General features: G+C 43.1%; 1 protein-coding gene across 5 annotated transcripts in view; it reads left to right on the forward strand.

Annotated features, from left to right (window-relative positions):
• The window catches only part of avil (advillin), a 100,047-nt gene that overhangs the window by 22,091 nt on the left and 50,312 nt on the right, over positions 1-27,644 (forward strand). For 3 of the 5 annotated variants that reach the window (XM_073071353.1, XM_073071357.1, XM_073071354.1), the window contains exons 3-7: positions 16,718-16,887; positions 17,678-17,776; positions 18,088-18,162; positions 20,575-20,771; positions 26,019-26,127. In XM_073071353.1, coding sequence (XP_072927454.1) covers positions 17,711-17,776; positions 18,088-18,162; positions 20,575-20,771; positions 26,019-26,127 — 447 coding nt within the window. In that variant the 5' untranslated portion in view covers positions 16,718-16,887; positions 17,678-17,710. Of the gene's footprint in view, positions 1-14,633; positions 14,665-16,658; positions 16,888-17,677; positions 17,777-18,087; positions 18,163-20,574; positions 20,772-26,018; positions 26,128-27,644 lie in introns of those variants that run through there. The other 2 variants (XM_073071356.1, XM_073071355.1) reach the window with 2 other exon arrangements.

Consider the following 27,644-nt stretch of genomic DNA (forward strand, 5'->3'; position numbering starts at 1 on the left):
CAGTGCTTTAATCTTTGAAGGTTAAGAAAGCTGAGGTAGAAGTGGCTGCATATGATAACGGACCTACAGCTGGGCAACTGGCGATAACTGAGCAAGGTAATTGCAGCTAAGGATTGGGTAAGGTAATTACAGTTGAGCAAGGTAATGTGTCTACAGGATTGGGTAAGGTAATTACAAATGAGCCTTGTACATGTACAATGTACTGTGTATGTTAATCAAACTGTGGGGTGGGGGAAGAGATTGTGTCCCTAGAAAATGGTCTCTATCACTATGTTCTACACTGCGAAGCTGCATCATCTGCGTACACATGAAGAAATTCAAATTGGGGGAAAAACACATTGTTTATTTGTTCTCCCCCCTCCCCACCTCCACAAATGTTGTAAGAGCAAATTTTACTCCATATTGTTTTTTTTTGAGAAATTTGAGAATTCTGTAAGAGCAAATTTCTGTTACTCCAACAGCCATAACGTGGGTGGGGGTTGGGGGTGTCCACCTGTATACTGCTATAGGTGAATGAGGTTAATTTTATGCACAGAATTTGTACCAAATGCAGCAATCCACTTTCTTTTGGAAGAATTACCCTGTTTTATTGGGAGAAATTTCAGTAGTTTTCATCCCTTGTTGTTCTACTGATTGTACTGTATATGCCAGTGGTTTATTTATTTCTATTTATTTACAGATACAGCACAGAATGGGCCCTACTGGCCTTTCGAGCCATGCCACCCACTGATATAACCCAAGCCTAATCACAGGACAATTTACAGAAACCAATAAACCTACTAACTGATAAGTCTTTGAACTGTGGGAGGAAACCGGAGCACCCGGAGGAAACCCACGAGCACACGGGAAGGAACGTACAAACTTGCTTATGGAGGATGCCAGGATTGAATTCTGAACTCCGCCACGAGCTGTAATAGTGTCATGCTAACTGCTATGTTTTTGTGGCGTGGCGTGGTTTTTGTTTCGCCCACCCCTTGTGATATTTTCTGTGCTGGAGTATACCCAGTCAATATTTTACTGTAGGTGGCTTGATACTTGGATTTTAATTGCAGTAATTACTTTTCAGTAGGGTGGGTGGGGAGAAAACTGGGAGCTTTCCAGCACTGCTGTTAAGCAAAAGAGCTTGCAGTAAATGAGACCAGTCCAAGGCCCTTGCACTGGGCCATGTTCATTTCAGGCTGGCATTTGGATTGTTGAGAGGAAACCCTTTTTTAACTCTACATTGCTGTAATTTCACAAATACTGTGGTTTTTATGGAATGAGGTGATTGGGCAAAAACCTGGCACATGGAGTTCAATGTGGGGAAGTGGGAGGTCAAGAGCTTTGAGAGTAATCAAAAGGCAGATTGTTACCTAAATGGAGAGAGACTGCAAGTGAGTGAAGTTCAGAAGGATTTGGGTGTTCTAGTGCATGGGTCATGAGAAGTTAGCAGGCAGGTCCAACAAATAGTTAAAGGGGCCAAATGTTATATTGGCCTTTGTTGTAAAAGGGTTGGAGTTTAAGGAAGAAGTCTTGTTACAGCCATACAGGGTGTTGATGTGGCCACTCTTGGGGAAAAATGTGCCCAGTTTTGATCCCCTTTCAATATCGTAGCATAAGCAGCAATCTAAAAGAAATTCACCAGGCTAATTACAGCAATGAGAGGGTCAACCTTTCTAGAGAGGCTAGACAGTTTGGGTCTCTATTCCTTGGAGCTCAGAAGAATGAGGCATGACATTCAAATATTTAAGATCTTGAGGGGGGCTTCATTTAAAGCTGAGGTGGATGGGAAGTCTGCCCTTCTCCAAAGATTGAGAAATTGAGGGTTTTGGGGCACTGACATAGAAGTGAAGTTGAGGCCAGTGTAGATCAGCCCCATCATATTGAATAATGGGCAGCCTTAAGTGACCTGGTGGCCTACTCCTGCGATGTTCTTGTGTATTATTTGCAGCCATGTTCCCAAGCTTGAAATTCCTATTCAACACAGAGTCCTTGCACAGAAGAAAAAGTAACTGTAGATATTAAAATCTAAGAACAGAAAATGCTGGAAGTACTCAAAGTCAGGCAGTATCTATGAAGAGAAAATTTTAGTAATTCGGGCCAATGTCCCCATCAATGGATTTAATGTTCTCATGAAAGACCTTTGATCTGAAGGCAGGATTTCTGTGTCTCTCTCTGTATGTCACTTGACCTGCTGAGCACTTTCACCATTTTGTGCTGTTTCCAACCTGCTACTACACCCTAAGTCAATGGTAGAGTTGCCTGCTCTCTAAAAATTCATTCAGCACCTTTAGATTTGAAGATTATTCTTCTGGACACTGCTGTAAATTTTTCTAGAGGAAAAAAAGTCAAGGTATTTAAAAATAAAACTCATAACTAAGTGCTTCGAAAGAAGATCAATCTAAAGTACTGAAGAGCGGATGAAAGGGGGATTGTAAGAAGTGTAATGGTAGATTGTTTAGAAATGTGAAATGTAAAGCATGGAGTGGAGACAAAACTGAACAAGATTCAGTTTTACAGTGAAACCCATGTTTGATTTAAGTATCTTCCTTCTTTGGTTCTAGCTTGTACAGGTCAAATTTGCAATGGTCTAATCCATTTCAAATGCAACCACTGAATACGTCTTTATGCCTTTTCATCAGCATGATGAGTGGTAAAGCATCTTTGCAAAATGTGTGCATGTGCAGTTTGCCACAATGGGCACTTGGATGCCTGTTTTGCATCAAAACACTGCTTTGCCCCTGTCTTTGAAAGAATGGTTAGAGGCTACTTGACTGTGTTTTATTCCAAGAGTAATTTTTGTTGTTTATCTAAAGAACTAATTGTTCACAAGTGATGAGCTGGATCATTTTTAATTGGGATCTGGCTATTGCCTGCTTCAAGTAATCCAGGATAGGCTGTAAATGTAAGTTGGTCTATTCTCGATAACTTGCATCAGGAGATGGTCTGCATCGCATCTTCAAGCATTGTTGTGTGTTCTGCATTTTGGACCTTCCATGGTTCTGACCTGTAAGAAGAGTATCTAGCATGTAGTACAGCCACACTGCATGGGGTTCACATCAACTGTAACTAACCAACAGAAGATCTTGAAGAAAATGAATGGAAGCTGGGGTCTGAGCTGTGGAGGAATGCTAATTATGTGTGTTATTCTCAACAAATGCTCAAAGCATTCTTAAGTACTGTAGCAGAGTAATTATTATGGTTCTTGACACAACACTTCTCCTCCTGTAAGGTAGCATTGCTAAAGCTTCCATGTCCTTTTAAATTAAGGACACTCGAGGGTTGTGTGACAACTCCCAGGTAATGAAGGGGATTTGCTGTGTCTAGTCTACTTCTAATTGGCCCATACTGCTTTTAGCTGTATGTTTTCAAGAGCCCCTGCATGAATGGGGAGCTATTTGAACACTTGCTATTTGCAGGCATTTTGGCAAATGTATCCATGCCCTTTCAGTGGCACTGAACTGGTTAAAAAGAAATTCGTTAGGATTTTTCTTGAATTGCAAAATACACTCAGTGGCCACTTTATTAGGTACACCTGCTCTATCGGCCAATCATGTGGTAGCAACTTAATTCATAAAAGCATGCAGACATGTTCAAGAGCTTCAACTGTTGTTCAGTACAAGCATCAGAATGGGGAAGAAATGTGATCTAAGTGAGTTTGACCGTGGAATGATTGTTGGTGCCAGACAGGATGGTTTGAATATCTCAAACCACTGATCTTCTGGGATTTTTCCTCTGAGGTTGGGTAGCACTATAACTAGAGGTCATGGGTTAAGGGTAAAAGGTGAAAAGTTTAAAGGAGAGATGGGGGAACCTTTGTCACTCAGAGGGTCATGAGAGAGTGGAATGAGCTGCCAGCAGAAGTGGTGCATGTGAGCTCGATTTCAATGTTTAAGAGAAGTTTGATGGGTATATGGATGGTAGCGGATATGGAGGGCTATGGTCCTGGTACAGGCCAATGGGAGTAGGCAGTTTAAATAGGTCAGAATGGATTAGATGGGTGGAAGGGCCTGTTTCTGTTATGTACTTGTTATGAGAATGGTGTGAGAAACAAAAAAAAATACAGTGAGGGGCAGTTCTGTGGGTGAAAAGACCTTATTAATGAGAGAGGTCAGGAGAATGGCCAGACAGGAAGGTGACAGTAACTCATCACCACAGTGGTGTGCAGGAGAGCATTCCTGAACGCGCAACATGTCAAACCTTGAAGTGGATGGGCTACAGCAGAAGACCATTTTAAAAAAAATCACTCAATGGCCACTTTATTAGGTACAGGAGGTATCTAATAGAGTGGTCACTGTGTGTATAATCAGTTCTGAATGTTATTTTTGGAGCTCTACCCAGGGCTTTCATGGTCAGTCGGTCTCTAGAACACTCAGCTGCTCACAATCACCAGATGCAAAACTTTACTCTTCTAATGATAGACCACAGATACAGGGCATTTGGTTCACTGTCCACGCCATTCAGTCAATCACCCATCCAATCCCTTTCTTGATGGCCCATAGCCTCCCTTTTTTTGTGATTCTAAATGTGGTAGGTGCACCTGCATCCACCACACACTTGGGCAGTGCATTCCAGATTCCGGCTGCCCACTGGATGAAGGCAGTTGGAATATTATTAATGCAATGGGCAGGATGATCCTCCTGCCCATTGCATTAAACCTACGTATATCCTCTAGTTTTAGTCATGTTTGCTGCAAGCAAAAGTTTCTCACTAGTATTTCCCCAGGGCCTGATAAGATGTCCCGTCAGACCTTGTGTGAGGCCAGTAGAGAAATTGCAGGGCCCTGGCAGAGGTATTCACCATGTCTTTGAGGTGCTGGAGGAGAGCTAATGTTTTTCAGCAAAGGCTCTAAGGATAAACTGGGAAATTATGGACAGTAGTGGATAAGTTATTGGAATGTGTTCTAAGGGACAGGGTGTTTGAGTATTTGGATAGACAGGGACAGATTAGGGATAGTCAGCATGACTTTGTGCATGGTAGGTCATGTCTAACCAATCTTAAGAGTTTTTCCAAAAAGTTACCAGAAGAGTTGGTGAAGGCAAGGCAGTAGATGTGGTCTACCTGGACTTTAGCAAGGCCTTTGACAAGGTCCCGCATGGGAGGTTGGTCAGGAACATTCAGTTGCTCAGCGTTCATGATGAGGTAGTAAATTGGCTTTGTGGGAGAAGCCAGAGAGTGGTAGTAAAGGGTTACCTCTCTGACTGGAGGCCTGTGACTAGTGATATGTCGCAAGGATCGGTGCTGGGTCTGTTGTTGTTTGTCATCTATATCAGTAATCTGGGTGATAATGTGGTGAACTGGATCAGCAAATTTGCAGATGATACCAAGATTGGGGGTGTAGTGGACAGCGAGGAAGGCTATCAATGTTTGTAGTGGGATCAGGACCAACTGGAAAAATGTGCTGAAAAACAGCAGATGGAATTTAATGCAGATAAGTGTGAGATGTTGCACTTTGGGAGGACAGACCAGGGTAGGACTTACACAGTGAGGGGTAGGGCACTGAGGAGGGTGTTAGAACAGAGGGATCAGAGAATACAGAGCCATAATTCCTTGAAAGTGGTCTCTCAGGTAGTTAAGGTTATAAAGAAAGCTTTTGGCACATTGACCTTCTTAAATCTGGACATTGAGTACAGCAGCTAGGATGTCAGGTTGTGGTTGTATAAGATGCTGGTGAGGCTAAAGTTGGAGCATTGTGTGCAGTTCTGGTCACCTACCTACAGGAAAGATATCAAGGATGTTGCCAGGACTTGACCTGAGTTATAGAGAAAGGTTGACTAGGTTAGGATTTTATTCCCTGGAGTGCAGGAGAATGAGGGGAGTTTTGATCGAGGTGTGTATAGATAGGGTAAATGCAGCAAATCCTTTTCCACTGAGGTTGAGTATTACTAGAGCTAGAGATCATAGGTTAAGGGTGAGAGATGAAATATTTAAGGTGTACGTGAGGAGGAACATCTTCACTCGGAGGGTGGTGTGAGTATTGAACAAGCTGCGGTGATGCGGGCTTGATTGCAATACTTAAGGGAAGTTTGGATAAGTGCGTGGTGGGAGTGGTTTGGAGGGTAAGGACAAGGTGTGGGTTTACAGCACCATGCAGAACAACAGTTTGCCACAGCCTAGATAGGCTGATGGGCCTTTCTTTGCTGTAGTGCTCTATGTCTCTCTGACTATGTTCCTATCTATGCCTTTCATAATTTTGTTTCGCTGTATCAGGCCCCCACCCTCTTCCTGTGCTGTTTGAGCTGTTCATCTGACAAGCTGGTTATCTAGATTCTACATGTTATTTTTCATGGGGATGTATGTGTTGCAGGTGATGAAGGTCAACCATGGGATGAGACTCCAGCATGATGGGGAACAGAGGACACTACAGTAGTGTAGGCTCTTTAGCCCACCATGTTATGCCGACCTTCTCACCTACTCTAATATCAATTTAAGCCTTCCCTCCTACATACAAAAATGTACCATCTGAGAGTTTCTTAAATGCTCATAATCTATCTGCCTCTTCTACTACCCCAGGCAACATGTTCAATACACCCTCCAATCTTCTGGTAGTACTCCTGAGGCCAGTGAGGATCCAGTGTGAATAACCTCAACTCTAAATTGATTCCACAATGTATGGACTGATTTTTCAAGGATGCTATACTTCATGTTCAGTAAAATTTATTTATTTATTCATTTGCAGTTTGTTAACTTTTGCATATTGGTTATTTTCAGTCTTTGTAGCTTTGCATTGATTCTATTTCTTTGTTCTAATGTGAATGCCTGCAAGAAATGAATCTCAAATTTGTATATGGTGACATATATGTACTTTGATAATAAATTTATTTTGGACTCTGAACTATGGAGGTCAGTGACAAAGATGCAGCTATCTGTTCCCTTGTTTCCCATTGTAACCTGTGGTATGTCGTGCCTGGTCCCAGGGACTTAGTTGTCCTGATGTTTTTCAAAATTTCTTTCCTAATGTTGACATGTTCCAGCATATCGGCCTGCTTTATGCTGTCTTCAAGGTCCCTCTTACTGGAGAATACTGAAGCAACGTATTCATTAGGGACTTTTCCTACCTCCTCCAACTCCAGGCGCATGTTTCCTCTGCTATCCCAGATCAGTCCTACCCTCACTCTGGTCATCCTCCTGTTCCTCACATATGTGTTGAACACTTTGGGGTTTTCCTTTATCCTATTCACCAAGGCCTTCTCATGTCCCCTTCTAGCTCTCCCAAGTCCATTCTTCAGCTCCTTCCTGGATACTTTGTAACTCTCTCTCGAGGGCTACGTGATCTTGGGTTCCTAAACCTTAAGTTTCTCCCTAATAGCATTGTAATTCCCCCTCTCCTAATTAAATACTTTTCCATACCATCTAATCCTATCTGTCTCCAAAACTGTAGTAAAACTATATGGGAGTTGTCAGTGTCTTCAAAAAGCTCCCCCACTGAGAAATCTGACACCTGAACAGGTTCATTATGTGGCATGAGATCCAGTTTGACCTCTCTTCTAGTTGGCCTGCCGACGTAGTGAGTCAGGAATCCTTTCTCGATGCATCTCATAATTTCCAACCCACCTAAATGTTTTGCGCTAAGGAGGTGCCAATCAATATTGGGGAAGTTAAGCCCCCATGATAACTGCTATTTTTTTGCACCTTTCTGCCTCCCGATTTTTTTTCCCTCAGTGTCTCTGTTACCACTGGGGGCGTGGGGGGGTGTCTATAGAATACTCACAATAGAGTGATTACTCCCTCCCTGTTTCTTGCTTCCACGCACACTGTAGACACTCAGTAAACATTCCCTCCATGACATTCTTTGTATGCAGCTGTGTTGCTCTCCCTGATTTAAAAGAAAGCTACTCCCTCTGCTTTTTTACCTCTCTCTAGTCACTTTTGAAACATCTAAACCCTGGAACGTCCATTCCTGCCGTTGTGACGGCCAAGTCTCTGTAGTGGCCATAACACTGTATTTTCACGTACTCATCCCCACTGACTCCAGTGTTCCTCTACCAACTGCCTATCCTTCACAGTCTCTCGACGTGCTGCATCTACCTGTACACCAACTGCCCCATCCTCTGACCTATCACTCTGGTTTAAGCCCCCCTCAACAGCTCTAGCAAAGCTGCCCCCAAGGATATTGGACCTGCTCAAGTGCAAATGTAACCTGTCCTTTTTGTACAGGTCACACCTTCCCCAAAAGCGATCCCAATGATCCGTAAAGCTGAAACCCTGCATCAATTCCTCAGTCACACGTATACGCTTACTATCGAGGGAAACAGCCACAGGGGTACTCTGCACTGGCTGTCCATTCCCTTTTCCTCTACCTGCCTCCTGCAACTTGGAGAAAGAATTTTAAAACTTTGCTCAGAGCTGTGATTGACTTTTTACTCAGCAGCCATGGAGCAAATGTAACAGCTTCTGTTACCACAAGGAGTTGTTTGCAGAATCATTCGGGTACTGTAAAGCATTCTGATCAGGAAATTGATGTCCAATAAAATATGCCATTCTAAACAAAAAATATTAAAGTAAAAGCCATAGCATCATCACTTCAGTAACCATGTGTTTGTTATTTTTGGGGAAAATCTTTTAATGTTATAATGCATGCTGTTTTAATCTATGCTCAGAGTTCCTTTTCACAATATTTACAACTGTTTGTAGTGTTTTTTTTAAAAAAAGATTGAAATAAACATGTCAGGATTTCATTCCTGTAGGTAGGTGGCAGTATGGTGTTTCTGGATTTCATGGCCTTTTCTGGGTAGCCAGGAAATTTTTGTTTGAAAGCAAAAGAGCAAATGTTAGCTGCCCTGACTCTTGGGGAACAGTTGTGGGATATTCAAAATGAAGGAGACCACACTGCACTGTTCTTTGTGGGGTGGGTTGGGGGTGTGGAAGGAATGAGGGAACTTGAAGGAGACATCATTTTGGGGGGGAGGGAAATTATATCATTAAAAGTTAATGCCATTAAAATATGAAATATTTTTCCAAAATAATCACTAATGTACTGTATGTATCCTTTCCTTCACTCATGTTCTTTAACAAGCCTTGCAGGTTGAATGAGATGATCAAAAACTCCTTTCTGCATTTTCCTTCTATTTTGGTGAATAATTGTAGCCATTTTTTTTGGTTCAATTGCTTGCGGGCAAGTCTAGGTGGAATCTAATTTTTAGTGTCCCCTGTTTTGTATCCTGTATAGTGGAGTAATTTTTCCCCCTCTCTCATAACGTTTGACCATAATGAGACAACTTGTTGCATGAAGGATCTTTTGTATCAAAATATTTACAAATAAGACCAGAAAACAGATTTTAATTGAGCTACGAGTTTCCACTCTAGGAAACTCTGCCGAAGGGGAATAAAGTTGGGTTATTCAAACCACTCCCCCTTTTTTGGCATTTGTTATTTATTGAGATACACAGCGTGGAACAGGCCCAACGAGCCACACCACCCAGCAAGCCATCTATTTAACCCTAGCCTAATCACAGGATAATTTACACTAATAGTGTCACGCTACTGTGGCGCAGATTTTCTCATCTGGTCAGTGGTTTTCACACCACTAACCTGCCTCAATATCCTATCTGCATTTAATTAAAAGATAAGGTTGAATTAATACTTCTCCACTCATTTGGGCATCTATCTCAACAACGTTCCCAACACCATATCCACTCAGCACTTCATGCTCAATTCTTTGTGTGGCAGTAGGATCCAGACACCTCCAGAGGCAAGCTCGTAGATAGCTAACGCAGGCTCTAGCTCAGACATGGAACGGGAACCATCAGAAATATTAAACGGCCCATTGTATAACAAGCTTCTCTTTACCCCTTGACACCACCTTCCATTGTCAGTTTTGTAGGATCAAAAATAACTTGTTTTGCCAGTTAATTAGATCATGGTGATCTTACCTCTAATCTGTTTTCTGCCTTGCTTCCATTTCCCTTAATACCCTTAGCTAACAAAAATCTAGCGATATTAGTTTTGGAATATTTCCAGCGACTCAACAGCATCTTTTCTGAAGGAGAGTTGGAGATCTGCTTGGGCATAAAATTAAAACACGACCCTGGCCAATCCAAACCTGAGGGCTTATCGCTTGATACTCGACCCAGTTCAAGCCTGACATGTAGTCTGGCCTCATCACATTCGGGTCACCAGACTCCAGGGAGATTTATAATGCATTGTGTAGAAAAAAGTGTTTTCTGATACAGTCCCTGATTGGCCTTTGTCTAACTTCAAGAACTCCAATGGTACCATAACTTTCCTGAAGTGAGGTGCTAAAGGAAATAAAGGAATATTACTGTTATGTTTTGTAACTCCAAAACAAAACTAATTAAAGAAAAACATGGAGCCAGGAGATACTTGATTTTAATTTTTAGTTTCATTTTTACTTTAAGCGAGGTGCATGGTGGCATGATGATTTATGCCATTCACGTACTTTTTCAGAAAACCATAATGAATTATGCAAACAACAAAGAATGCTTAATCAAACAACAAATTTACATTAATACCCAAATATTACTGAAATATTAAATACACAACACTTCTCCCTGCTTAGCTGTAAACTCCAGCTCAATATAGAATGCATCTTAACTTATATACACAGCAGGGTAATTTTAAAATTGTCCCATTTAGGCCTAAAAGTTTAACTACTGTAGAGGATTTCTTACTCTTGTGGGATAACATCTTTCCTGAACTAGAGGGGTGGAGGTGGGAGGCGGAGGAGGAATCCCTCTGCTTGGCAGGTGAGACTTGTGCCTATGAAACAATCTCAGGTTCTGGGGACCCCTATTGGTGGTTGTAGGAATTGACTCTGGGACTGCAGAAAGTGGTTCTGACAGCTCTGGACAACTTTCTTCTCCAGTAATTGACTCTGCTCTCCTCAACTGATCAATTTGTCATCTCCAGATGACATTAGATGCAATTTCCACTGTGTAGGAGAGTGGTCTAGTTTAGTCCTTAGTCTTTCAATATTTGGAAGGTTTCAATGAGATCCCCCCTAGTACTTCTGAACTCCAGTGAGTGCAGCCCTAGAGCCACCGAACACTCCCCATATTCCCTTTTATTCCTGGGATCATTCTTGTGAAGTTCCTCTGGACCCTCTCCAATGTAAGCATGTCCTTTCTTAGATAAGGGGCCAGAACTGCTCACAGTACTCTGTGTGGTCTGACCAATAGTTTATAAAGCCTCAGCATTACATCCTTGCTTTTGTATTCTAGCCAGCTCGAAATGAATGCTAACATTGCATTCGCCTTCTTTACCATCAACTCAGCCTGCAGGTTATCCTTTAGGGAATCCTGCATGAAGACTCCCGGTCCCTAAGCACCTCTGAATTCTGAATTTGCTCCCATTTAGAAAATAGTCTACACCTTTATTCCTCCTACCGAAGTACATGACCATGCACTTCCATACACTGTATTGCATCTGCCTCTTCTTTGCCCATTTTCCTAATGTAAGTCCTTCTGTAATCTCTCTAAGACTTTCTGCAGACTCCCTGCTTCCTCAACACTACCTGCCCCTCCACCTATCTTTGTATCGTCTGCAAACTTGTCCATGAAGCCATCAATTCCGTCATCCAAATCATTGACATATAACGTGAAAAGAAGCAGTCCCAACACCAACATCTGCAGCAAACCACTAGTCGCTGGCTGCCAACCAGAAAAAGCCCTCTTTGTTCCCACTCTTTGCCTCCTCCTGGTCAGCCAATCTTCTACCCATGCTAGTATTGTTCCTGTAATATCATGGCCTCTGCTCTTGTTTAGCAGTCTCGTGTGCAGCACCTTGTCAAAGACCTTCTGAAAATCCAAGTAAACAACATCCACTGACTCTCCTTTGTCTAGCCTGCCTGTTATTTCCTCAAAGAATTTCAACAGGTTTATCAGGAAACCATGCTAATTTGGCCTATTTTATCATGTTCATCCAAGTACCCGGAAACCTCATTCTTAGCAAATGGACCTCAACATCTGCCCAACCACTAAGGTCAGACTAACTGGCCTATAGTTTCTTTTCTTCATCTGCAATTTTCCACTCTTACAGAACCATTCCAGAATCTAGTGATCCTTGAAAGATCATTACTGATGCATCCACAATCTCTTCAGCTGCCTCTTTCAGTACCCAGTGGTATAGTCCATCTGGTCCAGGTGATTTATCTACCTTCAGACCTTTCAGCTTCCCAAGCACCTTCTCCCGAGTAATAGCAACTCCACTCCCTTCTGCTCCCTGACACTCACAAATTTCTGGCATATTGCCCATGTTTTTCACAGTGAAGGCTAACGCATATACTTAATGATTTTGTCCACCATTTCCTTGTCCCCCATTACCACTCCTCCAGCATCATTTTCCAACAGTCTGATATCCACTCGCCTCTGCTTTATTTTTTATATACCTGAAAAATCTTTTCGTATCTTTTATCCTACCTTGATATTTCATCTTTTCTCTCCTTATTGCTATTTTAGTTGCTTTCTGTTGGTTTTTAAAAGCTTCCCAAATCTCTAGCATCCCACTGTTGTATGCCCTCTCTTGCTTTTATGCTGACTCTAACTTCCAATGTCATTCTCCTTTTAGAATACTACTTCGTTGGGATGTAACAATCCTGCACTTTCCAAATTGCTCCCAGAAATTCCAGCCATTGCTGCTCTGCCATCATCCCTGCTAGTGTCCCCTTCCAATCAATTTGGGCAGCTCTTCTCTCATGCCTCTGTAATTCCCGTTACTCCACAGTAATACTGATATGTCTGACTTTTGCTTCTCCTTCTCAAACTCTAGGGTGAATCCTATCATAGAGGATAACATATACTTACAAAAAAAACATTTATTTCCCTATTTTAAAAATGACTCAACCCCCTGAATCTCTCTCTTAAAACATGCAAGCTTGCTCTATTTTCTGTTTCCTCTACGTAGAAGTTTGCGCAGATTCCTCATGTCATTGAAAACTTGGACAACTTTCTATCGATGCACCATGGAGAGAATACTGACTGGTTTCATTACTGCCTAGTATGGAAACACCAGTTTTCTACTTACTGCTACCATGGAAGGAGGTACAGGAGCCTTAGGTCCTGTACCATCAGGCTTGGGAACAGTTATTCAGTTATTGCCCTTCAACAATCAGGCTCCTAAACCAGCATGGATAACTTCACTCACCACAACCCTGTACACAACCTATGGACTCAATTTCAGGGACTCTGCAACTCATGTTCAGTATTATTTTTTCACTTTTTTGTTACTGTCATTATTATTGCATTTGCAGAGTTTGTCTTTTGCACAATGGTTGCTTGTCAGTCAGTGTGTAATTTTTCATTGACCCTCTTGCACCTCTTTATTTTACTGTGAATGCTAACAAGAAAATGAATCTCAGGGTAGTATTTGGTGACATACATGTAGTTTAAACACTTCTCAGGCTTCTAGGCTGGAAGCCAAAGAAGAGTTTATCCACCATATATGCCAGGAAAGCATTAGATCCTTTTTCATATATGTATGTACTTTGAATTTTGAACAAAGACTGGAGGTAGTGCCCATGTTTGAACACAAGTTACATTACAATAATGCTTGAAGTCAAGGTATCGGACAGATGCGAAATGACTGTTGTCTCTGGTGGGAGCATATACAACATGCACGGGCAATCTTATAATTAGAATAATGCCAGTGATGAAGGAAATTGGGTCACATTTTTCATAAAGGCTAAAGAAATTTATGAGTTGGCTAAGCTTGGCACGGAAAAGTGATGAAGCTGTATCTGAAGGCATTAGATTTTCTGTGAGTGGACAATTTGATGTTGGAATCCCACTTTTAATAAACACGCTTTTCTTCAGCTTGATGCACAGAGCAAAACAGAGCCTCTGGCAAAGTTTCTGTGCTGTGGCTCCATTTCTAGAAAAGCGCTTGTCATTGAAAAAACAGTTCTACGGTGTCTTTGGATGTCTTTAATTTGGGTGGGGGGTGAACATTCGAGGCCTCAGTCTCAGCCTTTGCCTGACCCAAGACCCAGCATGGCTCATTTTGTGCCAGATAGTTGACTGGTGGCACAGCAGTAGGTGCTGCTGCTTCACATCTCCAGGAACCCTGGTTTGATCCTGGCCTCTGGTGCTGATCCTGTGGATTTTTCTTGTTCTCGCTGTGCCTCTGTGGGTGCCCCTGAATGGTGTGTTGGTTGGTAAGTTAATTGGCTCGTGTAAATTGCCCTAGTGCAAGTGTGTGGTAGGAGCTTTGGAGATGTTAGCCCATAAGACAGAAGAGCAGAATTAGGCTATTTTGCCAATTGAGTCTGCTCCACCATTCCATCATAGCTGATTTATTATCCCTTTCAACCCCATTTTTCTGCCTTCTACCTGTAACCTTTGATGTTCTTACTAATCAAACACCTCTCAAACTCCACTTTAAATATACCCAGTGACTTGGCCTCTAGAGCCATCTGTGGCAATGAATTCCACAGTTTCACTACTCTCTGGCTAAAGAAATTCTTCCTCATCTTTGTTCTGAGGGACATCTTTCTATGTGTCCTCCGGTCCCAGACTCCCCCCACTATGGGAAACATCCGCTCCATGTCCTGTCTATCTAGGCCTTTCAATATTTGATATAGTTCAATGAAATCCCCCTCTTTCTTCTAAACTCCAGTGAGTATGGGCCCAGAGCCTTCAATCGCTCCTCATACATTAACCCTTTCATTCCCAGGATCATCCTTGTGAACCTGCTCTGGACCCTCTCCAATGCCAGCCTATCCTTTCTCAGGTAAGAGGCCCAAAGCTGCTCACAATACTCCAAGTGCAGTCTGACCAGTGCTTTACAAAGCCTCAGCATTCCAGTCCTCTCAAAATGAACGCTAACATTGCAGTTGCCTTCCTCACCACCAGCTCAACCTGCAAGTTAACCTTTTAGCGAATCCTGCACAAGGACTTTCAAGTCCCTCTGCATGTCTGATTTCTGAATTTTCTCCCCGTTTAGAAATTAGTCTTCTAACTGTTCAAGACCATATGCTTTCCTACACTGTATTCCATCTGCCCATTATCCTAATTTAAGTCCCTCTGCAGACTTCCTGCTTCCTCAACACTACCTGCCCCTTTATCTAATGAAGGGCCTCGGCCCGAAACGTCGACAACGCTTCTCCCTATAGATGCTGCCTGGCCTGCTGTGTTCCACCAGCATTTTGTGTGTGTTGTTGTTTGAATTTCCAGCATCTGCAGATTTCCTCGTGTTTGCCCCTTTATCTATCTATGTTGATGGGCATTTGGAAGAGGATGGTCTACCAAGAAATAATTAGAAGAATCGGATTGCTCTGAGAGCTGGCATAGACTTAATAGACCAAATGGCCTATTATGATGTATGAAATATGAAACTGGGCCACATAGCCAGAGATGAACACGTTTTAGATTATTGAGTATAACTTGTCGGCTACCTGTCCCCGCCCATCACTACCTTCATCTACAAGCTTTCAGATGGCACCACTGTAGTGGGATGACTCTCAAATAACAATGAGCTAGAGAACCTAATGACATGGTGTCATAACAACAATCTTTCCCTCAATGTCAGCAAAACAAGAGCTGGGCACTGGCTTCAGGAAGGGTGGTGGCACACATGCTCCTGTCTACATTGAAGGGGGTTGAGAGCTTCAAGTTCCTAGGCGTGAACATCACCAACAGCCTGGCCTGGTCCAAACACATAGACTCCATGGTTGAGAGAGCTCACAAACATCCATGATTCTTCAGGAGGCTAAAGGAATTTGGCATGTCCCTTTGACCCTTAACAATTTTCATAGATGTACCATAGAAAGCACTGCATTTTTTTAAAGTCCATCTCCCATAGGCCACCATCAGTAGCTCGACAGGGTCCTCTGTCCTGGGCCAGTCTTTCAAGTTGCTCCTCTAGGTGAAGATCCTTCCTCTCCCAGAGACGTCTTTTGAACCTCTTTGGCATATCTATAGATCTGGGTTTATATGGGATGGGGTGTCTAGCCCTTTGTCCAACCCTTCTCCTTTCGCACCTGGGCTTGGGACTGTCTATGGTGGAGTTAAAGCATTGTATCCAGATGAATGGGTGCATACTGCCTTGGTGTGGTAAATGCATATGACTGCAGGAAACTGCAGAGAGTTGTGGGTACGGCTCACCACATCACAGGAACCGGCTTCCCCGCCACGGACTCCGTCGACACTTCTCGCTACCTCCGTAGAGCAGCCAACATGATCAAAGACCCGATCCACACTGGACGTTCTCTCTTCTCCCCTTTCCCATCAGGCAGAAGATACAAAATCCTGAAAGCACACAGCACCAGGCTCAAGGACAGCTTCTACCCCGCTGGTATCAGACTATTGAACAGTTCCCTAGTATGTTAAGATGGACTCCTGATCTAACAATCTACCTCATTCTGGCCAATCCACTTGCACGGCATGGTGTAGTGTTCTGTAATAGTTTATTCTGTATTCTGTTATTGTACTATTGGATTCCCTTGTACTATCTCAATGCACTGATGTGGTGAATCGATACACCGTTTGTATATGCATGGCATGCAAAGCAAAATTTTTCCACTGTACCTTGGTACATTTAACAATATTTTACCAACTTACAAACACTCCTTGGCATTTCATGTCTAATCTTGGGGTGTGATTGCTTCAACCTGTGACTATCTGAGTGGCGGCCTTTAAAAGGACAGACTCTAACCACCCTCCCTATTATCTGTAACGCCAGGGGAGACTAGTGAGCAGGAGGAATGAATGGCTTTGCAGTCAGTCATATTTCCGTGAGTTTGGATTAACAGCATCTTTTGTTCTCTCTCTTTAAATCCAAACAGATGAAAGCATGTGCAATGCAAATACACGGCAACGCCCAGAACAGCTAGAACGCACCATCTGATACCTCTTTGAACTTTGATTGCAAGTGATTCTGCATTTGTCTCTGCCTGATCTCCTGCTCTCCTCTCATCCCAGTCTACAGCTGAGTTTTGATCAGTGAACCATTGAGGTAATGTACATGTAAGTTTATCATAGAGCTCTTCAGTTCTCATTCTTACATAGGACAGCTCCTGACATTTGCAGGTCGCTGGTTCAGGACAGTGCCCAAATGGTACCAATGTTATCATTCTCATTCTTGTTAAAGATCAGCAATGTAGAGCCTTGAGGTGCAGTCCTGAGAAATTAATCAGTTGAGGACTGTTCTTTTACTTGGACATTTCACTGAATTTTCTCGTCTGTTGTTTCTCCTGTTTGTTGCTTCATCTTAAATACAGCCAGTGAAATTGTTTAATGGGGAAAGCGATGTTATGAGTAAGGGAACATTCACTGTTCAAAAAGAAGCGGTACGACTCCATGCTTGGAATTTCTTGAAACTGCATTTATACAGAAGTATACATGATAGATATGCCTGTGGGTTACTCTGAGCTCTACTTATGCTTTCAGTTCTTGTACAGCTCCCGTTGCTCTCCAAGAAACAAACATTGCTTGCAGGGCTATCCTAGAGGTTAATCTGGGAAGAAAATCACAGGGGTTAAAATATAACAGCTTTGGACTTCCTGTGAACTCCTTTAGATATAGATTTTAAAATATTGAAGGTAGAGAAAAGATTGTTTAGCTGAGAGTGAAGAATCATCAGTTAGGTAACGAAAAATCTTCCTGATTGGGGCTCAGTGTGGACTGATATGTTGGGTGAGCAGGGAAGGTGTAGCAGGAGGCAGGGTTTTATGTTGCCAAACTTCCAGAAATTCGCTCAACCAGAGTTGTCAACCCTGGCTCTGCCTGCCTCATTTCTTTTGTAGGAAATACTACTGATTTGCCGGATCTGAGCTATCATGTCACTGGAAACTGTTTTTAAAGCTGTCACCGATACTCCTGGGATCCTGATCTGGAGAATTGAGGTTAGTTGTCACTTTGAGTCCGAGGTTCATAAGCAAACGAAGGGTGTTGACCCTCTCAGTCGGCAGCTGTAAAGCTAGCGTAAGTTTGACACATTGGAGGAAAAACATCTGTGTAAAGGCTTCTTTGGGGATCAACAAACATTAATGCAAAGTAAAATCCTCGACCAACTACACATTTAAAGCCAATTGCACGTTATTTGTTTCGGACCTTGTTAAACACTGGAAGTGAACATCTAATGTCGTTACAGCCTTTTATTTAATTAGTTGTATTGCTTTTCTCTGTTAAAATGAGATCTATTTAATTTTATCAGCAAATGGAGTTGGTGCCTGTCCCTCAGAAGTTTCACGGGAACTTTTTTGATGGTGATTGTTACGTCCTCCTGGCGGTAAGTTAAAGATCTGGCTTCTCATCAGAAATGGAATTAATAATAAACCTATTTTAGAGTTGGCTTTTTATGCCTATTAAAACAATAGAAGTTGGTGATAGAGAATGAAAAATATTCCAAATTTTTGGATGCAATATCTCACAGGGTAGAAATATCACAGGTTAGATGCATAGTTACGATCCTTTGCACTGTTCCATCTAAACACTCCCAGAGCAAGGACAGCACATTAAAATCGTATCTTTGCCATTCTGTGTATAGGGAAATATTTTCATGTTCATCTCAGTTTAAAAATAAATACCTAGCTTTGAAACTTGGAATCCTACTTGCTGCTTTTCCAATAAAGATAAATGGTGGGAAAATTCAAATAAAAAAGGCTTAGATACAATGTAAAGCTCCTTCTATGCTGCCCAGTCAAACACTCCCCGGGCATGGGTAGCGTGGATTAGATAGATAATAAATGCCTCCCTACTCTGCATTAATGTGGTACATAAACTGAACAAAGAAGAATTGTAAACTAAATTGAAGTCAAAGAGTAGAATAGCTATAGAATAAAGCTGTTCCATCGAGCAAACCCAGGCCAAACACAGCATGGGCTTATAGCACATAGAACATAGAATAGTACAGCACATTATAGGCCCTTTGGCCCACAATGTTGTGCCGACCCTCAAACCCTGCCTCCCATATAACCCCCCCCCCCACCTTAAATTCCTCCATATACCTGTCTAGTAGTCTCTTAAACTTCACTAGTGTATCTGCCTCCACCACTGACTCAGGCAGTGCATTCCACGCACCAACCACTCTCTGAGTGAAAAACCTTCCTCTAATATCCCCCTTGAACTTCCCTCCCCTTACCTTAAAGCCATGTCCTCTTGTACTGAGCAGTGGTGCCCTGGGGAAGAGGTGCTGGCTGTCCACTCTGTCTATTCCTCTTAATATCTTGTACACCTCTATCATGTCTCCTCTCATCCTCCTTCTCTCCAAAGAGTAAAGCCCTAGCTCCCTTAATCTCTGATCATAATCCATACTCTCTAAACCATGCAGCATCCTGGTAAATCTCTTCTGTACCCTTTCCAATGCTTCCACATCCTTCCTATAGTGAGGCGACCAGAACTGGACACAATACTCCAAGTGTGGCCTAACTAGAGTTTTATAGAGCTGCATCATTACATCGTGACTCTTAAACTCTATCCCTTGACTTATGAAAGCTAACACCCCATAAGCTTTCTTAACTACCCTTTCTACCTGTGAGGCAACTTTCAAAGTTTTACAAAGTTTTTTGAGACCAATGTGACAGTTGTTTTCCCACATGTTTATTGGGTATATTGATGGGGATGGGAGAGGGTTGTTCTGTTTGAAGATCTTCAGGTTAGGACTAACATTTTGAAAAAATGTTTGTTGTGTTTAATTTTTTGAGCTGGGGGTTGGTCTCCATGCCCCTGGACTAGAGAAGGAAATTGGCCAGAATGTTAGCTTCTGACCTCATCAACCAGCTGGTGTTGGAACGTCGTTTGACTGCAAATGACAGGGTGGTGTGAAGGAGTGATCAAGGTGAAGAGCAGAGGTGCTTTTAAGGAGAAGCGAGATAACCATGGGGGAAGTTTAGAAGTAATAAAGTGGGAGGAAGGTCATGCAGAGCATAAACTCCCATGTATACCTGTTGGGCTGAATGGCCGGTTCTGGGGCAGTGCATTAATGAAGCTTAGTAGCAGGGCATACAGGTCTGAGCTTGCATCTACACCCTTTGAATCATGTGTAACACACTGTCCCATTAAACCCTTGCTCAATGACCTACTTTGGCTCCTGGTCAAACATTGCTCTATTTAAAAAGAAAGCCTTTTCACTCTTATTATCACTCTCTACCTCCTTTTCCCAAAATGTGCCTCTTTGACTGACCTTTTGGTCATCTACACTACTTATGTGGCATTGTCATTTTTGCCCTCTTGTGTTTCTGAAAAGCATTTGTTATATTAAATGTGCTTAAATATAACTGGTATTACAGCGTTGGTATTCTCTTCTGAGAAGAACGGAAGGGGATCTCATTGAAACCTATCGAATATTGAAAGCCCTAGATAGAGTGGACGTGGAGAGGATGTTTCCTATAGCGGGGGAGTCTTGGATCAGAGGGCACAGCCTCAGAATAGAAGGGTGTACCTTTAGAACAGAGATAAGGAGGAATTCCTTTAGCCAGAAGGTGGTAAATCTGTGGAATTCATTGCACAGGTGGCTGTGGAGGCCACATTATTGGGTATATTTAAAGCGGAGGCTGATAAAGGGTGTCAAAGGTTACAGGGAGATGGCAAGAGAATGGGGTTGAGAGAGATAATAAATCAGCCATGGTTGAATGGTGGAGCAGACTTGATGGGCTGAATGGTCTCGTTTTGCTCTAATGTCTCTTTCTGATCCATCATGCAGACCCAGAGTGTTGGCAGTGCTTTAAGTCGTGATATCCATTTCTGGATCGGGTTACACTCGTCGCAGGATGAGCAGGGCCTGGCTGCGATCTACACCATACATCTGGATGACCACCTCAATGGAAGTCCAGTGCAGCATCGAGAAGTTCAGGGGCATGAGTCAGAAACCTTCAAGGGTTACTTCAAAAATGGGATCATGTGAGTCCTTTCTCTTGTCTGTGAATGGGAGGACAGAGAACTTGGGGCTTGATAATTAGGGGAATGCAGAGTATAGTGCTCAGTATAGTACATTCCTGGACTTCTCTAGTGCCTTTAACACCATCCAGCCCAAGATCTTAAGGCACAAACTAACGGAGATGGGAGTAGACTCTCACATGGTGGATTGGATAGTGGACTACTTGACAGATAGACCTCAGTATGTGCGGTTGGGAGACTGTAGGTCTGACACGGTGGTCAGCAGCACAGGAGCGCCGCAGGGGACCGTGCTCTCTCCGGTCCTGTTCACCCTGTACACATCGGACTTCCAATATAACTCGGAGTCCTGCCATGTGCAGAAGTTCGCTGACGACACGGCCATAGTGGGGTGTGTCAGGAATGGACAGGAGGAGGAGTATAGGAAACTGATACAGGACTTTGTGATACGGTGCAACTCAAACTACCTGCGTCTCAATATCACCAAGACCAAGGAGATGGTGGTGGACTTTAGGAGATCTAGGCCTCATATGGAGCCAGTGATCATTAATGGAGAATGTGTGGAGCAGGTTAAGACCTACAAGTATCTGGGAGTACAGTTAGACGAGAAGCTAGACTGGACTGCCAACACAGATGCCCTGTGCAGGAAGGCACAGAGTCGACTGTACTTCCTTAGAAGGTTGGCGTCATTCAATGTCTGTAGTGAGATGCTGAAGATGTTCTATAGGTCAGTTGTGGAGAGTGCCCTCTTCTTTGTGGTGGCGTGTTGGGGAGGCAGCATTAAGAAGAGGGACGCCTCACGTCTTAATAAGCTGGTAAGGAAGGCGAGCTCTGTCGTGGGCAAAGTACTGGAGAGTATAACATCGGTAGCTGAGCGAAGGGCGCTGAGTAGGCTACGGTCAATTATGGATAACTCTGAACATCCTCTACATAGCACCATCCAGAGACAGAGAAGCAGTTTCAGCGACAGGTTGCTATCGATGCAATGCTCCTCAGACAGGATGAAGAGGTCAATACTCCCCAATGCCATTAGGCTTTACAATTCAACCGCCAGGAGTAAGATATGTTAAAGTGCCGGGGTTGATTGTATTTAATGTATTTAAGTAAACTACTTAAGAACTTTTTAAAAGCTATTATTAATGCTTTTTGAGAGAGTGATTTAGATGCATATCATATTTTTACTGAGTTAAGTATTGTATGTAATTAGTTTTGCTACAACAAGTGTATGGGACATTGGAAAAAATTTTGAATTTCCCCATGGGGATGAATAAAGTATCTATCTATCTATCTAAAAAGAGGAAATGCTGTAAACACTCAACAAACCAGTCGGCATTTGCAGAAAGGAAAATGGAACACTTCTTTCCATCCTGCACTTTTTTATTTTTAATATAGTGCTCAATATTTGAAGAATACTGAGCCTGAAGCTGAATATTTGAAGCACACATTGCTTGTGAAACTTCTACAGGGAATGCATGAACTCTTCTCGGGCTTCCAGCTGGGTCCCAGTGTCAATTTTAATCGACGTTTTGATGACAAACTCTGCCATCTTCATCAGGGATGAAGCCTAGGCACGTCTAGTCTAGTAGTATATGTACTCAACTCCCGTCGTCCGTCCCTCCTGATCGGTAGTCCTCAACCAATCAGATTTCCATTGTTCCACCTTATTTAAAGTCATATTCCAGTTCTTACCTAGAGCAAGAGCTTCATCTTTGTTAAAATTCTTATTCTCTAGTTTTATTTCAATGGCTTCCTTTACCAGGCGGTCCCAAAAGCCATTGGTGTGGCGCAGTAGTTCTGTGCCGTCAAAGTCAATCCTATGGCCATTGCGATTGCAATGTTCTGCTACTGCCGATTTCTCCAGATACCCAAGCGGATACACCTGCGCTCCTTGACGCAGGTTCCCCGTCTGGCCGATATATGTTGCTTAGCATTCACAGGGAACGCCAGCCATCCTGAATCCCAGGTCATCTTAGACCCACAGAAGCTGGGATTTGAGCTTCCTTACAGGATTGACTCAAAGTATATCCACAAGTAACTTCTAGTCCTTGAATGTTATACCTGTGCTACTCGTACGAAAGAGCTGTCTTACGCTTTCAACTCTTCCCGGTCATGCCCGGACATTTATCATTGATTTTTGCTATTCCTCGCTCACCACCATGTGCATTCATTCCTTGTTGAACTATGGCGCCTCAGGCACTAGTTGACACTGTGCACTTCACCCACCTAACCAGAGGTCACACGTGACCTTCAACAATGAGAGGTGTGGGACAATTCACTCATGGGTGGGGCGTGACCCCCAGCTGATCCAGTTCTGCTCACTGTTCCCAAGATGTGTGGAATTGCTGGAGGGGGCTTGAGCAGAACATCTGGACAAATTCTTCTTCCCCACCTCCCGCAGTGGTTAACTACAACACCTCTTGCACCAGCCAGCTGGATTCAGCTAACAACATGGGATGGTATTTATCGAGCTAACAGATCAATGAAACTGTTTATTCATGTTAAGTTACAGTCTCCTTCCATAACATTTTCAGTGTTGGTTGTTCTTGAGACCCATGCATAAGGTAAGGTATGTACTCCGTGATGTCAGTGCATGCAGAGCAGCGGGACCGGATGGCGTACCCAGACTGCGCCAACCATCTGGCAGAAGTTCTGATGGGTATTTAAAACCTCTCACTGTCCCAGGCTATGGTTCAGGCGTTCTTCAAAGCAGCAACCATCATATCAATCCCCAAGATGTGAGCTGCAATATGCCTGGATGACTACAGTCTGGGGGCACTCACCCTCATAGTTGCCAAGTGCTTGGAAAGACTGGTCATGTCCCACATCAAGGATGTAATCCTGGCTACCTTGGGCCAGCATCAGTTTGCCGAATAGATCAACTGAAGATGTCATTTCTATCACACTTCATACTGTCTCAGAACACCTGGAGCACAAAGACACTGACATCAGGATGCTTTTTATTGATTACAGTTCGGTCTTTAACACCAGACTGACCGCTGAGCTCCGCAATCTAAGTCTCGACCGATCAACCTGTAATTGGATCTTGGACTTCCTCACTAATCGTACCCAGAATGTGAAACTGAGCAAGTGCATATTAATCTCCCCCACCCCAACCCTGAACCCTGGTGCCCGCAGGGGTGTGAACTGAGCCACCTCCCTACTCTCCCTTCACCTGTGACTGCACTCCTGCTCGTGCTGCAAACTCAGTCATCAAATCTGCAGATGACAGAACCATGATTGGCCTAATCACAAACAATAACAAATCTGCAGATAGAGGGGAGGTGGTGAAACTGTCCAATTGGTGCAGGAACCACAACCTATCACTCAACCTCAAGAAGACAAAAGAAATGATAATTCGACTTCAGGAAAGTAAGAGGCCTCAGATAAAGCCCACTATTCATAAATGGTGGTGGAAAAGGTCTCCAGTTTCAGGTTTCTGGGGATGAACATCGCCGAGGAGCTCTCTTAGTCTATCAACACAATCTTAATAGTAGGGAAGGCACAACAAGTGGCAATATTACCTGAGGTGTTCAAGGAGAGCTAATCTGCCTCAAAGATTGCAGTGTGTGATACTGACATACAGAATGACAGTGTGGCACTCCAGCTGCAGCAAGACAGATCACACAGCACTCCAGTGGGTGACTAAGACGGCTCAGCACATCACTGGGACTCAACTACAGAACTTGAGACAATCTACGACTCTCGATGCCTGCGGCACACTCGAAACATCATTAAAGACCCATCCCATCCCAGACACTGTCTGTTCAGTCTCCTGCCATTTGGTAGGAGATTCAGAAACATCTTTGCCAAGACAGTGAGACTGAAAAACAGCTTCTACCTGAGGACTGTTATAATGCTACACACCAGCTTGCCAATGGCCTTTTAGTGTCGTGGACTATCAAAGCCATTTGTTTCATGTAAATATGGGAATTTTTTAAAATTATGCCGTACTGCATGCATTGTAAATATCTGTATTGCATGGTCTGTCTTGTTGCCTTCAGCAAAGACAATAAGGCTCTGTTCTATTCTATGCTTGTTGGTTGTCCTTGAGACACATGCTGAGGTTTGATGGACAGCCAGCCTTTGTCTAAGCTTCTAGCAGTGCAGCCCTCGTTAGTCATTGAGAGGTCCCAGGGCAGCATTATGCCGCTCCTGGCTCCATGTTAAACCTCCATGCAGATTTTATATAAATTGTTGTCAGGGTGTTGGGTTGTCCGTCACCACCAGGATTACACATCATCTCTGAAGCTTTTTTCCTGTAGCTATCCACCTTCTCGTAAAGCTCACCCAGTTGTCATACCCGAACTGTCCCTGAACAACATCCGTTAAATATTTTTCCTGTTCTCCTTGTTCCGTTGATAATTATTGAGTCTGTTCATATGTTCACATCTATTTAAGTTTGATTATTGACATTTGGACATGTGACTGTTCTGCTAATTGTTAATTGCTCATGGCTGGTTGCACTAGTGTCTTGTAAATTGTTGGTTGTTATTGTGTTGTCTGTTATGGTATTGTCCTGTGTTTTATGCTTGGCAGCGAACCACAATCAATACGGGCAATAAAATGATTCAGTTTCTGTTGTCTGTGTCTAGTATCTTTAGAGTGGTGACGGCTTTTGTTCTAGAACTGCTTTAGTCTCAGTGTAAGACCTCTGTGTGGATGTTGGACAAGTCCACCAATGTTGAAAGTTAGACCATGTTTCCAAGTCATGATACTGTGTGACTTGGAAGTAATTTGCCGACTTTCCTTGGATTAGGTGCTAACATTGTCCTTTTCTACAGTCTGTTAAGCAATCTTGGGATCTGAAAGTAGGAAAGTGGAAGTGGGAGGAAGACAACAAATGCCTCTGAATTAGAGAGTAAAATTAATTCTTGCTTTGGCAACTGACCTTTGTGCTTGAATGATAATAGTGAGAGGGAGGTAGGTGCTGACATCCTTCTATACCTCGCAAGGGGCCTGAGACAGGCTCTGTCATGATAGAACTGTAATAATTCTTCATGTTCTGGTAATGTATATCACATTATGAATGGCCAGTTTTACGTCTTTTCTCTGCACCATTTGAATTGGAAGCTCAGTGAAACAGGGGAGGTTTTGAACATTTACCCTACCTTTATCTCTATGTTCTGACACCCTCTGCAACCGTGTTGACCCACCAGTTTTACAGAAGGCACCATGTGAACGTGCAGATACAGTGTTGAGCTCCCTGCTGCCCCCATCTCCACACTTCCATGACAATGTGCCTGTTCCTTGCAGTTACAAGAAGGGAGGAGTGAACTCCGGTATGAAGCACGTAGAAACCAACATTTACGATGTGCGGCGTCTCCTCCATGTGAAAGGGAAAAGGAATGTCACAGCTACTGAGGTAAGAATGTACCTCCAGCACAGCTTAAGGCCAATGATCCATATCTGTGGTAGAGAGAGAGTTGTGGAAGTAAATACTGGGTCACTGCTGGAGCTTTCAGGGTTGAGATCAATGTATTTTTAATGAACAAAGCTATCTAGAGCTATAGGTCAAAAGAAGATAAATAATATTGAGGTTGAGATCAGCTACAAACTAACAGGACAGCAGAGCAAGTTTCAGGTTCTGTATGTTGCCTCTTTTAATTTTCTGCAGCCTGATCTGACAGAGTGACACTCTGAGATCGATACATCTCCCTACAAATCATGGTGGCCACTGCCTCCTGCTACTCCGGGACTAGCTGGCTCCAATTTTAACATTAATCCGCCCCTTGTTCTACACTTCCCCACTTGAGAAAATTGTCTCTGGGTTTCAACTCCTTTTTTTAACAAAGAAATTTGATGAAAGAATGGAAACATCTCAATTACATTGTCCCTCAACCTTCTAAATCTTTCAACTCAACCTTTCAGAAGGTCTTTGACAAGGTGCCATGCATGAAGCTACAAAACAAGATAAGAGCCCATAGTAATGCAGGAAAGATACAAGCGTGGACAGAAGATTGGCTGACTGGCGGGAGGGAAAGTCTGTGAATAAAGGGAGCCTTTTCTGATTGGCTGCCGGTGACTAGTGGTGATCCAAAGGAGTCTCTGTTGGGACCAATTCTTTTTACATTATATATCAATGATTTAGATGATGGAATTGATGGCTTTGTGACCAAGTTTGTGGACAATACAAAGATGAGGGTCACGTAGTGTTGAGGAAGCAGGGAGTCTGAAGAAGGACTTAGACAAATTCAGAGAATGGGCAAAGAAGTGGCAGATGGAATATAGTGTCAGGAGGTGTCTGGTCATGCACTTTGATAGAAGGAATAAAGGCATAGACTATTTTCTAGTTGGGAACAAATTCAGAGATCAGAGGCAGTATTCCCTAAAGGTTAACTTGCAGATTGAGTTGATGGTAAGGAAGGCAAATGCAACGTTAAGCATTCAGTTTGAGATATAAAACCCTTGCAATATAAAAGCAAGGGTGGAATGCTGAGGCTTTGTAGGCACTGGTCAGACTGCACTTGGAGTATCATGAGTAGTTTTGGGCCCTTAACTGAGAAAAGATGTGCTGGCATTGGAGAGGGCCCAGAGGAGGTTCACGAGAATGATCCCAGAATGAAAGGGTTAATGTCTGAGGAGTGTCTGATTGTTCTGTAAATAAGAATGGGGGGGTGGGTCTCATTGAATATTGAAAGGCCAAGATAGAGAGGGTGTGTAGAGGATGTTTCCTATAGTGGGGAAGTCCAGGACAAGAGGACACAGCCTCAGAATTGAGGGACACCCCTATAGAACGGAGGTGAGGAGGAATGTCTTTAGCCAGAGGGTGGTGAATCTGTGGAATGCTCTGCCACAGACGGCTGTTGGGTGTATTTAAAGCAGAGGTTGATAGGTTAGTAAAGGTGTCATCAGTTACGGGGAAAAGGCTGGAGGAGGAAA

The sequence above is a fragment of the Hemitrygon akajei genome, chromosome 18, assembly GCF_048418815.1.
Source record: "Hemitrygon akajei chromosome 18, sHemAka1.3, whole genome shotgun sequence".
Taxonomy (NCBI): domain Eukaryota; kingdom Metazoa; phylum Chordata; class Chondrichthyes; order Myliobatiformes; family Dasyatidae; genus Hemitrygon; species Hemitrygon akajei.